Genomic DNA, 12,798 nt, shown 5'->3' with positions numbered 1-12,798 from the left:
ATTCTTATTGCAGCAAAACTACTTTTTGCCTTTGCTGGGTACTTGATATTTCCCCATGGACTGTAAAATGTTTGGAGCAGCAACTCTCCGAATGCCGTGTGAAGCAGCAGCAAATATATCGTTGAATCAATAATAAAAGTGAACGCAATATGCTAGTGACTTTCTCAACTGCTTCCTTACAACAAAGTTAAGCTGATAATGTAAAATTTCCCTGAGCTCGCTCTGTCTGTGTAAATATTTACAGAGTCGTTATCGCTGCAGTACCAGGGTTCGAGGCGCATTAATGGAGTTATCCTTACAACACCTCCCTGGTACAGGGACGCTCTAATCCTGACCGAGTGATGAAGAATCGGCGCATGCTGACATCTGGCATATGAAAACCAAAGTGCTGCGCTTTGAGAACAGGAGATGGGAGGTGAAACACCTTCCCCACTTACAGACACCCTGTCCACAAAAAAACGCAGGAATGACTGCAGTGCGTGAATGTCATCAGAAAAGCACCGCATCCTAACCTCTCCTCCCAAGCTCTCCAAGCCCAGAGTTCAGTTTTCCTTTTGGCTGAGGTAAAGTCCAAGCTTTTCCTTGCTGCAGACTGTCTGCGTTCGCGTTTGCAGGACTTTGCTGGCTCTGCTAGTGACCATTTACTTTGGCCTCGCAGCGCACGTCCCGTGTTTCATTATACATCTTTGCTGTGGCCAGAACTAACACAACTGGCTGCATCTCAGCTTGCTTCAGACATGCCAGGGAGCAGCTCTGCTGAGAGAAAGGGAAGAAACAACATTGAAAAAGAAACCTTGTTTCGAGCACAAGCACTATAAAGATTTTTCCTGTTTGAACGCTCGCAGAATAGGCGTGTGCAGGGGCCTGCCTCCTCTCTCGCACCCCTGAGGAAGAGGATTTCCGTCTGCACAAAGGGCAGCTTGAAGGTCCTGGCAAAGCCGGGGCTGACAGAGAGCTTGGAACCGGAGGAGCCGTACAGAAAAGGCAGGCAGACCATGGATTTGTGTTTTCCAGAGAGTCCTGCCCTCACCACTGAGGCTGCACTTTCCAAAAAAATGAAAGCTCAATTTCCATGTAAACAGCCAGAGCAGGTGGCCAGGATTTAAAAAGGTTATGAAGTCCTTGCAAAAAAAAAAAAAAAAATTAACTCCTAAATGTCAACAGTTTGCCAGGCACTAATTTTGCAGGATCCCAGCACCCACAGACTTGTTTCCTTTTTATTTATTTTTTAAGAGAGATCTTGAAGCTCCCTCACTTGAAAACCTGGCACTTGGTGTTTGGCCCTTGAGTCTAAGTGCTCGGAGAGCAGCACTGCGGCTCCTCAGAAAACGCTGCTTTGGGGTGTAAAAGGAAGCTCCGCCAAAGCTTGGCAAAGCTCGTGGGAGCAGTGGGACAACGACGCCCCAGGAAGCCCCACCAGGCTGGGGACATGTGGGACCGCTGTCCCGGTCTGGATGCAGCCTCCTAACCCTGTCATTCCCAAAGCACAAGTTTTGCCTCCAGGATGACCACGGCTCCTGCAGCAACACCGCGATTTCCCCAAGGAGCATTCAATGCATTGCCACGATCTTAACCTCATTTAGCGTGGTAGCATGGTTTTAATTTTTCCGCGTTTGATCCCTCAGCTTTAGCAATCGTGATAGAAATAAGGGCTGTGAAGATCAAATAAGGAGCAGCCTGCTGTGTATGGAAAAAAAAAAAAAAAAAAAAAAAAAAAAAAAAAAAAAGAAGGTGGGTGGGGGAGAAAAAAGGGGAAAAAGAAGCAAAAAGATAAAGAAAGAAGAAGACGCCAGCCCTTCAGTGCTCGCTCTGTCCGGGTGATTCGGCTTTGCGGGGGCAGGGCCGCAGGTGCTCCGCGGGCGCGGAGATGGGGGCACGGCCGGCCTTGGCAGGGAGCAGCGCGCCCCGGCGGTGCCAGCGACGGCGGAGCAGCGGGATCCGCTCCGGGAAAACTGCGGCGAAGGCGCCCTGGCCTGGCCGAGGTGCAAAACTCTGCCCGGCTGGGTTAGAGCGGAAAGGAATGAAAAAGGGGGGGGAAAAAGAAGGAGCGCGGGGGAAAGGGGAAGATGCAGACAGCCAGTAAAGCCTTAAAGGCCCCCGCTTATTTTGCCTCTTAGCGGCGGCGCCGTGTCTGCCCGCGCTCGGTGCCCGCGCCCGGCGCCCGCTCCGCAACGAGAAGAGTGACAGAAAGCGGAGGCTGCTGGAGGGCGGGGGTTGTGACCACCCCCAGCTCCCGCATCCCCGGGATGCGCCGTCCTCACCCCGGCTCCTCTCCCCGAGAGCAAAGCGAAGCTCCGCGCACCGCGCCGGGCGCTGAGTCCCTGGCCAGCGCTGTCTGTGCTCACTGCCAGCGCAAGGGAGAAGCTGCCAAGCCCGACATCCGCGCACATTTTTTTCTTTTTATTTTTCTTTTCAATTTTCCTTATTTTTTTTTTCCTGCGCCCGATGTGTATTGCCCCGAGGACTCGCTCCCCCCAGGCCCCTTTCCCTCCGCGGAGGACCATCTCCCACTGCCACCGTGGTGCACTCCTGCCTCTTTAGGGCCTTTCTCTTGCTGATGGCCCTGCTTTGTGGCCGCTCCCGCGGCTGATTGTGTTTGTTAATTAGTTGCTAACAGCGTCGTAACGCGGCCGTGATGGATGGCCGTGTCATTAGCGCTCCGCGCTGCAATTCACATCCCCGACAGCGCCGGGGCTGCCCCATGCCGAGCCCGTCACTTGCGGCGTTGCTCCGGGCCGAGGGGGGAGCGGGAGGGAAGCCGGGGGGCAAAGCAGAGGGGATGCAAGAGGGGGTCGCCCTCAAGCACCTCCCTGCGCATCCCCGCGCGGGTGCGCGCACGCGTGGGCGGGCGCACACGCGTGTAGGGGCACAGACGTGGGCGCGCGTGGCCCGGGGCCGCCCCGGCGGGGCCGCCCTCCCCTCGCGGCGCCGGGGGGCTCTCCCGCGCCTGGGAGATGTAGTCCCGCGCGCCGGGCTCGCCGGCGGCGCCGCGGCCGGGGACTACGTTTCCCAGGGCCCCCTGCTGCTCCGCGGGCCGCGGGCAGGGCCGCGCTGTCAATCAGGGGACGTCGGGGCGGGCGGCGAGAAGCGATGGGGCGGGAGGGGGGGGGGGGCGCCGCCTCGGCGGCCGCTAATGATGAGAGCGGCGGGGGCTTAAAAGCGGCAAGTGTCATGCGGGGCTGAGCCCGGCTCCGCCGCCGCCGCCGGGAGCGCGGCCGTGCCTGGGCGCAGCGCAGCGATGCGGCGCCGGAGGGTGGCGGCCGGCTGCTGCCTCGCCTTCCTGCTGGGCACGGCGCTCAGCGTGCTCTTCATGCCGGGCGCCGAGCACCCGCCGCCGCCGCGCGCCGCCCCGACGCCGCGGGAGCGGGCGCGGGCGGGCGAGGCGCTGGCGCGGCAGCTGCGCGAGCGCTACGAGGAGGTGCTGCGCTACCGGCGGCCGCGCGCCGAGGAGGAGGAGGCGGCGGGCGGGCGGCGCGCGCTGCGCCCGCGCGAGCGGCGCCTCATGGACCTGGCGGCGCCGCGCGCCTCGGCCGAGCAGCAGCCGCAGCCGCCGCCGCCGGGGCCGCCGCTGCTCGGCTGCCGCGACGTGCGCGACGCGAGCGGCGTGCGCTACCTGGGCTCCGGCTACACCAAGGCCGTCTACCGCGCCGTGCTCAACGGCTCGCTCGCCGTGGCGCTCAAGGCGGTCGACTTCGGCGGGCACGACGTGGCCGGCTGCGTGCGGCAGTTCGGCGCGCTCGGCGACTGCTACCGCCTGGCCGCCTACAAGCTCGTCAAGGAGATGGTGCTGCTGCAGCGGCTGCGGCACGCCAACGTCCTGCAGGTAGCGCGGCGCGGAGCGGGCTGCGCGGCCGCTGCCCCGCGTGGCAGCAGCCTCGGCGGCGTGGATGCGGCCGCGGCTTCCTCGGCTCGCTGTAACCCCGCGTGCCCGGGCGGGCTGTGCCGTGCCAAGAACGAGTAGCCGCGGCTTGTCCGCCTCGTACGAAGGTCCCTTCTCGCCTGTTTCCCTGGTGTTCCCCCTGTGCTGCCAGGTCGAGCAGCATCGTGGAAGGGCAAGGGCATCCAGGCGGCTGCGGGGAGAGGTGTTTCTGCCGAAATCTTTTGCTTGCTCCCCTGCTGCTGTGACGAGCTCTTGTGGGGAAACCAGGCTGGGCCGCTGTGGGGACCGGCTGGGGCGGCAGCAGGGAGGGCGCCCCGCGGCCGGGAGTGCCGAGGGGATCTCTTACCAAAATGGCTTTTCGCGTTTAGTGGCCAAGTGAAGCAAGTCGGCAAAACTGACCTCGGTGTCTGTGTTTTTAAAGTTGCACTTCGGTGACTAGTGGTCATGCTGTTTCTTCCAGGTGTTGCCAGGGTGCAGTTTAATTTTTCCTGAGGAAAGATTAATTTGTAGCTCTGTCCTCTGCACAAAATAGAAGCCAAGCTCCTGTGTGATCTGTGGACGGGTGACAGCAGCCGCCTCGGGGCTAACAGTGCCTTGCTAAAGCTCCCCGGGAGCAACGTCCCTTCCCTCCGTCTGGAGGAACGGCAGATGAATTTGTTCTTCTGTTCTGGCCCGTCAGGTGGGCTGAGGAGTGGGCAAACCAAGTGGGGATGTGAATGTCCCTTTGGGTAACGCCAGTGCGGAGGGCCCGGTTGGGAGCGTGCAGCTCCGGCATGAGCAGCCGCTTCCCCACGCGCCCGTGAGCAGAAAGGCGCCCAGCCTCAGTGCTGGGAAAATGTTCCAGTGTGCAAACCTCCCTTGTGTTAATTAAGCCCTCATATTTACATGCCGCTCCATTTAAAAATAGACTGCACTTAAGTCAGGAATGTATTTTCCATTTCATTGCAATTTTTGTCATGGCCTCCTTTTTTGTGTGTCCTCAGCCGCTGGGCGCTAGCGGAGCCTCCCCTCCGAGGCAGAGGGAAGCAGCCCAGAGAGAGCCCCATAAATCACTGCCCTTCCCGTTTAACCTATTCCATGCTAGGGAAGCAGGGGGCAAGGTTATGGCAGCGCGGGCGAGTGCTAACTCTTTGATAAGGCATCACCTTGAGAAGAGACTATAAAAATTGACCTGACAGCCTTGATCTAGTCACGGTCGGAGGACACAGGTGGGCCAGTAAGAGGTCTCTAATGTCATCCGGGAGCTGTAAAACAGTGTTTTAAAGCGGGGAGCAGTGAGCAAGTTGAAGTGTAGAGCTTGAGTTCTCTGCTGCAGCCTTAGACGTTGCATGTCAGGAGTGATGGTCCCTTGTCCCCGGGGGAGCCAGGCCAGGGCCCTCACCAGGCTCCACAAGGCAAGGGGTTCAGGAGCAAACATCTCCTTCCTTGCCTTTGGCATCCGACAGCCCCGGGTTAGCCAGGGCGATAGGACTCATGCTGCTCATGGATGCCACATTCGCTGCACACCATCTATCAGGCAATAAAAAGCCGGGAGGTTTTCTCAGCATCTTGTTGTTGTGTTATTTATTTATTGTTATTTTCCATTTTTTATTCCCCATGGGAAGTGGGAGCGCCTTTGTTGCCACCGCTGTGGGCGCCCGCCTGCCCCGGCCAGGGCTCTTCGGGGTGAATATGTTTATGGGTTGCTCTTGGTGGAAGCAAAGTTCTCCTTTGGTGTAGGCCCTGTCCGAGGGAAGGGGATTTTCCTGTAAATCTCTGGCAGCTGACAGCCTGAAGTGTAGTTTGTAAGATAACAGACTTGTTCTTTACTGTCTCAGCAGTTCCCTTTCTGGCCTGTCTCTTGTCAAAATCAGCTTTTTTTTTTTTTTTTTTTTTTTTCTCTTTTCCCCCCTCTCTTTTCTTTAGGCATCCTTTTAAACTACTCGATTATTGTGCGATATATGATAGAAGGGGACGGGCCCTTTCCCGAGGGCACCCTCGCCTCCAGACACCATGCAACACGTCCACCGTGCCCCCGCCGCTGCCAGCAGCCCCGTGTGTCAGCTCCAGCAGATGTGCCCCATCAAGTTTAGCAAAAGAAACGGGGAAAGCCGGCAAGAAGGTGGCTTTGCTTTGGCCGAGGCTGGCGCAAAGGCGGGTGCTGTGTGTGTGTTTGTTGCTCACGTGCCTTGCCCCTTGCGAGGGGCGCCCGTGTGGCCGCTGGTGTGCGGGAGCCGGGGCACTGCCTGCAGCTCCCTGGTGCGAGGGGCAGGTACAGGCTGTGGGGTAAGAGCGTTTGCTCTGGTGACAGGGGGTGCTTCATTAAAGTCGATTTTATAATGAAAGGCCCAGGGGAAGAGGAGGAACTGGGTCACGGATTCATTGTGCGCTAGGATTTAGCAGCCTGCTAATTGCTTTGCCGCTGCTCCGTATCAAATGCGGCTGTTGATCTCTTCCTTTTCCCCCTGCGCGGTGCTTTCTTCTCTTGCAGGGTTCAAATACTCCCGTGTTGGAGTCCTGCCTTTCCATGCGTTTAGTGGGAGGATGATTTAGAGTGCTTTGATTCCTCCCTGCCGTATTTGAGGAGGAATCAACCCACTTGCAGTTAATCTCAAACAATGAGCGTGGTTGTAAGGACACACTGGCGATACTGGAGTTGCAGTAATGTTGCAGTAATGCAGTGTTGGCCCTGCTAATGCGTCAGCGCTAAAGGAGCTGCTGTTCCTGGGCACAAGCTCTTCCCAGGAGGGAGCCTCCCTTGCTTGGCATTGCTGGAGCTGACGGGAAGGCAGGGCAGGCTTGAGACTGGTAGGCACCTGGCAAAATGTGGGCTCATTTCTGTGGCAGGGCATGTCCAGCATCAGCTCCGTGATTCACTGAGGAGAGAACCACTCCCTTGGAAACCCGCACAAAAGCTCAACCCAAAGCGCTGGCTCTTCCTGAAGACGCCAGCTGGTAGCACAACTGGGAGTCTGCAGGCAAGGCCATTTCGTTTGGCTTATTTAGCTTTTGGAGTTAAAGCAAGCTGATGAAATACTGAAATCGCATCAGCACTGAAAGTCACCATCTAATTTACGATGTCAAAGCAGTTTTTATATGAATTGATTCAGTTAGCACTAGTGGATTTATTACTGATTTATTTGAAATGGTCATGATTACAGTGTGACTATCACTTGGAAAATTCATTGACTAAAATACAATTAAAATAATAAGTCACTTGCTGTTGACAAGTTCAGTGGGGCTTAAGATGTGCTGGTTGATTTTGCTGATGATTATTACAACCAGCTAACGTGTTTTTAAGTGTGATTTTCTTTTTACATTTGATAATGAACCCAATTAACAGGCATTTTACCATGATGGTTTCCCTATGCATAGGCATAGCCAGCTGGAAAGGGCACAGTTTTATTTTTAACGTGAGAATTAAAATAGTGAAGCTTTGGATGCAGCTTACTTGTTCCATGTGGAAGTAGACGACGCCTTTCCAAGGATTAAGAGAACCAGTTTGCTGTTAAATTCCAGTGCAGAGGCATTGGCATGGAAGCGTGTGGGTTCTGTGAGGTCTGGTGCATCCCCGTCCTCCTCTCCGTGACCCATTGCCGTTTTCAGGGCACACTGGGAGAGGTGAGCCCATCTGCTGGTGGGAAGGGTCCCTTGGGCCGCTCTTCCCGGTGGTGGCTGTGGGTGGGAATGGCTCTGGGGTGGGAGCTGAGCAATCGCGTCCCCTCTGTGGTAGCTGTGGCAGTGGGTGCTGAGCGGCAGCCTCAGGCCTCGTATTTGACCATTAAAACGTTGGGAACCACCAGCCTGAGAAGAGCGGCCCTATGCAATGTAGGATGCAAGGTTGTTGGTAGGGGATGGTTTTGAGTGTGAGAATGCTGTTGGACAAAGAATATCCTAGCAGGTGATATTTTAAATAGCTTGGTTTGACTGTGCTTGGGTCAGGTCCTGATGAACAAGGCTACCTCAGGACCTTCTGGGTCCTGGTGGGGTGGCCAGAGGAGCTCCCACCTCTCACTCCACCACCTTCCCGTGGTGGATGCAGTCCTGTCCACTGCCTGGATGGGATCCAGTAGAGCTGTGACTTTTCGCTCTGCTACCCCAGTCCATCCTTGGCATTACCTCCAGGAAGAGGAGGTTCCTCAGTGGCCTGGGGGCAGCTCCTGGATGTGCTGGTGGGGTGAGGGCCCCGGGCGCGCGCGTGTGTGTGGGTGGCAGAGGAAAGCAGGCAGTGCCACCTACTGCCGCCTCGCTCTGCTGCCGCCTGTCCCCACCGCCCCAGGAGCCGGGCTGGGGTGGGGAAGGGCACGGGGAGCAGACAGATGCGGTTTGGCGAGGAGAGAGGAATCGCACAAAGTGCCGCTTTATTGCGAGAGCTTCCCCCAAGGCCCAGATGTTACCCTGCGCTTTTGGGAGTGAGGAAAGGATCTGTTAACAAGAGCTCCGGAGCTGCTGGAAGCACTGAGCTGATCCAATTGCAAACTGGCTCTAACCCTTCATGTCACTGGAAGACACGCTGCATGTCTTGAAGTCGCCAAACAGCTTTTTCTTTTTCCCCCTTTTTGAATTGCACAGGACAGCAGAGAGTGTTGAGCTTGCAGAGCTGTTGGCAGGAGGAGTTTTCCATAAGGCAAGAACACGCCATCAAATTAGTTAAAAGGGCTACGTCTTCCTTACCCGCTTTGGAAAACAGTGTTCATAAAACTAATCCCCATCATTTGCTGAATGATTTCTGCGATCGCTTCTCTGGTTTATGTGCCATGTAAATCACTCCACAAGACTCTGGTTTGAATTTCTGCCTCTCTTGTGGGAGCTGATGACTTGCAACCTCTCTGGGCTCCCCTCCGTGACAGCCCAGCCGTGCTCGTGCACAGCCGTCCAGGGAGGCCGCTGCTCCACGAGGCCCTGCCCAGGAAGCTGCTTTGACCCAGGTGACATCCTGGGAATTGCAGGAGGCTGCATCTGCTTTATTATTTATTATATTTTTTTAGCCTTGGTTTTTAAAGTGCCATAGTCACCCAACTGCTTGGAGAGGTGCTGTGTGGCATCCAATTCCCCTTGCAGTTTCTGTTTTCTGTGTTGCCTGTGCAAGCCTTGCCAAGTACTAGTTCTCACAGGCGGTATGCTAATGCTAATATTGATTCTAGACTAATTTTAAAGGAGTTGTTGTTTTTCATCAGGCTCAACTGAATCATTCAATTTAGGTAGTGGGCACCAAACATGAATGTTCTTTATTGTTTCAGGCCAAATTTGAGACAATATATTTTGGAAGCAGCTGCTTTTTCTTGGACCATGCAGCTGTAGCTAGACTCCAAGTTCATTTTTTATGCTTTCCACGATAAAATACAGTGTCTATCGCTCAGATACCTAACAAAGAAATGATATACAGGCATGTCTGAATACTCCAGCAAGTTTACCCTTTCAGAACATAAAGTGCATGGATATTATTGAGAGTTGGTCAAGCAAGACAACATCATAATTAAGGGTTAAAGGTTTCATGCGGCGGAGCCAAGTGCCCTCGCTGTGGATGGAGGGCAGGGTGGATGTTGTTGTGCTCATTTACAAGGTTTTTTTACCCAAACCATGGGTCTAGGAGTGATCTCCTTGCCTTTGCTGAGTGCTTTACGAGAGCAGGCTGCCTGCGTGGCTAAATATTTGCAAGGTTGGGCCTTGAGCTTGTGCAGTGCAATGCAAATGCAAAGTGCTGTAAATGTTTTTAGCAGAAGAATTTTCCACTTCAGAGTATAAGGAAAACAGGGAGGGTGAAAGGCAGATAACATTACTAAATCATAAGATTATAGCCAACATAATGTGTGTTAGACCAGCAAGTATGTGTAGATATATACACATACATATAAAATATATAGATATCTATGGACATCTGTGAATATAAACATAGATACAGTTAGATATATATAGATATGTATGTGTGTCTTTCTAATTAACACATTCCAGTTTTTATCTTAACATACTCGAATTCCATATTTAGTAACAGTACCAGGTATGACATTCTGGTTCCTTTAAACTCTTGTAAAATGTAGTGCTATTAATACATTTATAAACAAAAGCCTGGGCAGAGATGTGAATTTAGAGATTAATATTTAAATTACCTGCCTTGTTTATGTATTAGTCAGCAGAAGAAATTGTTCCTCACAGCTTTTTGCACGCAGCTGCAGTCCCTGCCTTAGCCCTCGCTGTATCCTGAGCTTTCCCAAAGAAGCGCAGCTCTTGGCAGGACGTGATGGCGTGAGATCAGTTCCCTTCTTGGGCACCATCCCTAGGCACTCTGCAGTGGGAAGGTTGGCTTCAGGCCATCCAAGGAACTTGCCCTTCCTCCAGGGAAAGGCACACGGTGGCTTTGCAGATGCTTTGGGGCTGAGCAGCAGTGCCAAAGATAAACACGTACACAGATGCCCTCGGCAACGCGAGGAGGTGCTCAAACCCGGAGACGTGCTACACGTCCGGGTGGCACAGATGTCTCCGCTCCGATATGGTGAATGATGGCAGCACTGGGCAGTGTGCTTGTGTGGCTTGTTCCTGCAGGGACTGGGCAGCCCTCCAGGAAGGGAGGGTGAAGCCACACGTGGGTGGCATGTAAAGGTTTATGTTCAACTGGGCATCTGTGAATATTGATCAAACCTTCTAAAATAGGCTCTTCTGGTTTTGGCATGCAGCAGCTCGCAGAAACGGTCCATTAAATGGCTACCAATGTCAGGGGGAGCTTTTTATTTCTCAGGGGCCCCAGGTCAGTAGGAGCTATAATTTTGCCATAACCAGTTTTGATTCGGTAACCTTGTGTCCATACATTTTTGAAAATAAAGCTTGCAGTGAGTGTGCAGTACTGTTGCTTGCCCTGCGAGTGTGACTTTTCTGTTGAGGAGTGAAGTCAGTGCCTTGCTGCAGTAAGTCTGGGCAGCTCCAGCTTGCAGGGGAAGGGAATTAGCTCTCTGGAGCTCACGTGTGTGTAGCACAGTTGAGTGGTCACTCGCGTTACTGCTGGGAGTAGTGTCCGTGAGGCTCTTGTTCCCGGCAGCAGGAGAACCTCATCTTCATTGAAGAAGGGAGGAAAAAAAAGCAGAATTTTCTAGATCTGTGATTGTGGAGAAAATCTTGTCCACCGTGTCCTTCCCGCCTGAGCAGCTCCTGCAAATGCAATGCAGCACGTGGGCTCAGGCTCTGCCTTGACGTTTATTTTTCTCAAAATCCGCCGAGGGTGCCCGGGCTGATGCGGGAGGGTCTGTTGTTTGCATATACTTACCCCGCTGATGACAGCTTAATAAGCTCCTTCATTTTGTGTTTTTATTCAGTAAGCTTGTGGGCTTTTGTGCGGAGCCTGACCTCTGCCTCCGCCCTGGCCCCCCAGCTTGTCTGAAAGGGGCACCTCTGTCCCGATAATTTGTAGTAAAAGGGAATTGTAAAGGGATGGGAGCCGGCGGGCTGTGCCGACAGCGCTTCCCACAAAGCAATCCCACTTTTTCGGGGCTGACCCCGTACGCCCAGTGCGCCGAAAACCACTGGAGCCAGGGGGAGTTTTCAGAGGAATAAAGGATAAGGAGGAAGGGGCCCGTGCGGCAGAGCAAATCCAAACAGTTGCCGAAGAGCTCGGTAAACAGGGAGCCTTTAAATGGATTACGGCGCACAATGTGAGAACAGTTCAACATCTCCCCTCTGGCTGGTGTCTTCCCCAAACAGAAGGGGAAGCAGCCCAATATTGTGACTGTTTGCTATTAGATTTGATGCAAAAAAAAAAAAAAAAATCTCGGTGGCAATATATTTGTATTTGAATGCAATATCAAAAAAGATGTGGGATTGTGTTTCTTTCCATTCGATTAATTGGAACCATATTGAAAAAGCGTATGAAAACCATCACTCTTGAATACATCTCACATGTAACTCTGATACTGAAAATGATGTCCATCCTAGGAGAATTTCAGGTAGTGGAGATGTTTTGTATCATCTTTGGCTTCCAGCTATACTCATTTTCCCTGCATGTGTCCAGATATCTGTTTTTTCACTGTCTGGGCATACAAACCATCTTTCTTATTTCAGACCTTAAAAATAGATCTTTATTTCTCCTTTAAATAAAAGGGTATCTATCTAATAAGTCAGCTTCTTAAATGAAGGGTGTAAGAATTACCATGCTGGAATATTTTGGATCTATATATATTTCAGATTTTCTAACATCTGTATTCTGATGGTGGTTCATCAGAATGGGAACCATTTTAGATGCTTAATTGGCTGTTGGGACATGCCCAGTTTGTAATCATGATAATTGTACATACAAGTATGGCCATGTAATTACATGTGCACTTTTTTGCATTTGGTCTGAGGACTTCATTTACAGAAGTATAAATGCAGCCCAATAAATCCTTTATATCTCAGACCTCTGTGCTTCTGTAACTCTATATAATTATGTAATAACACTACATCTGGAGAGAGAGATTTCAATTAAGTAAAAGCAATAAAGAATTCAGATTATATATACTTTTTCTGAGTCAGACTTACACTAACTTTCTCAGTACTGTGTCTTTAGTTTGTAAGATTAATTAAATTCAGCAATACTTTTTTTGCAAAAAATCTTATGAGAATAAAGAACAATTTCATGTGGTCAAAACTGGATCAGCTTTAAGCTGCTACAGTGACAGAAGTAACTAAGTAGGCCCTTATATAATAAAACATACATGAAATACATGACTACACAGGCAATGAAGAGTTTTGCCATATAATTGTATAATTGAATACTAAAATGAAAAAATTATAAGCAAAGTGCTATCTCCCTGAGACCAAATCTAAATCACTGTTATAACTATGTTGATTCGTTCAGAGATGAACACATACAAATACACATCAGTAGAAAGGAATTGCAGTGTTGATAGCCATAGGTAATGAGACTACTTTTGCCATATTTTGTGGGTGTGGATGTATATGAATCATGTTTTTAT

At 52.1% G+C, this 12,798-nt stretch overlaps 1 protein-coding gene across 1 annotated transcript in view; it reads left to right on the top strand.

Annotated features, from left to right (window-relative positions):
* Positions 1-3,238: 3,238 nt before the first annotated feature.
* PKDCC (protein kinase domain containing, cytoplasmic) overlaps positions 3,239-12,798 on the top strand; it is a 31,348-nt gene continuing 21,788 nt past the window's right edge. The window contains exon 1 of the mRNA XM_088531633.1: positions 3,239-3,823. Within this exon, the coding sequence (XP_088387759.1) occupies positions 3,239-3,823 (585 nt within the window). The remainder of the gene's footprint in view (positions 3,824-12,798) is intronic.

Source organism: Tinamus guttatus, unplaced genomic scaffold (genome assembly GCF_059628265.1).
Source record: "Tinamus guttatus ecotype Peru unplaced genomic scaffold, ASM5962826v1 Tinamus_guttatus_pri_ptg000033l, whole genome shotgun sequence".
Taxonomy (NCBI): domain Eukaryota; kingdom Metazoa; phylum Chordata; class Aves; order Tinamiformes; family Tinamidae; genus Tinamus; species Tinamus guttatus.
Note: the sequence above shows the minus strand (reverse complement) of the source record. Positions and strands in the feature narration are given on the sequence as shown.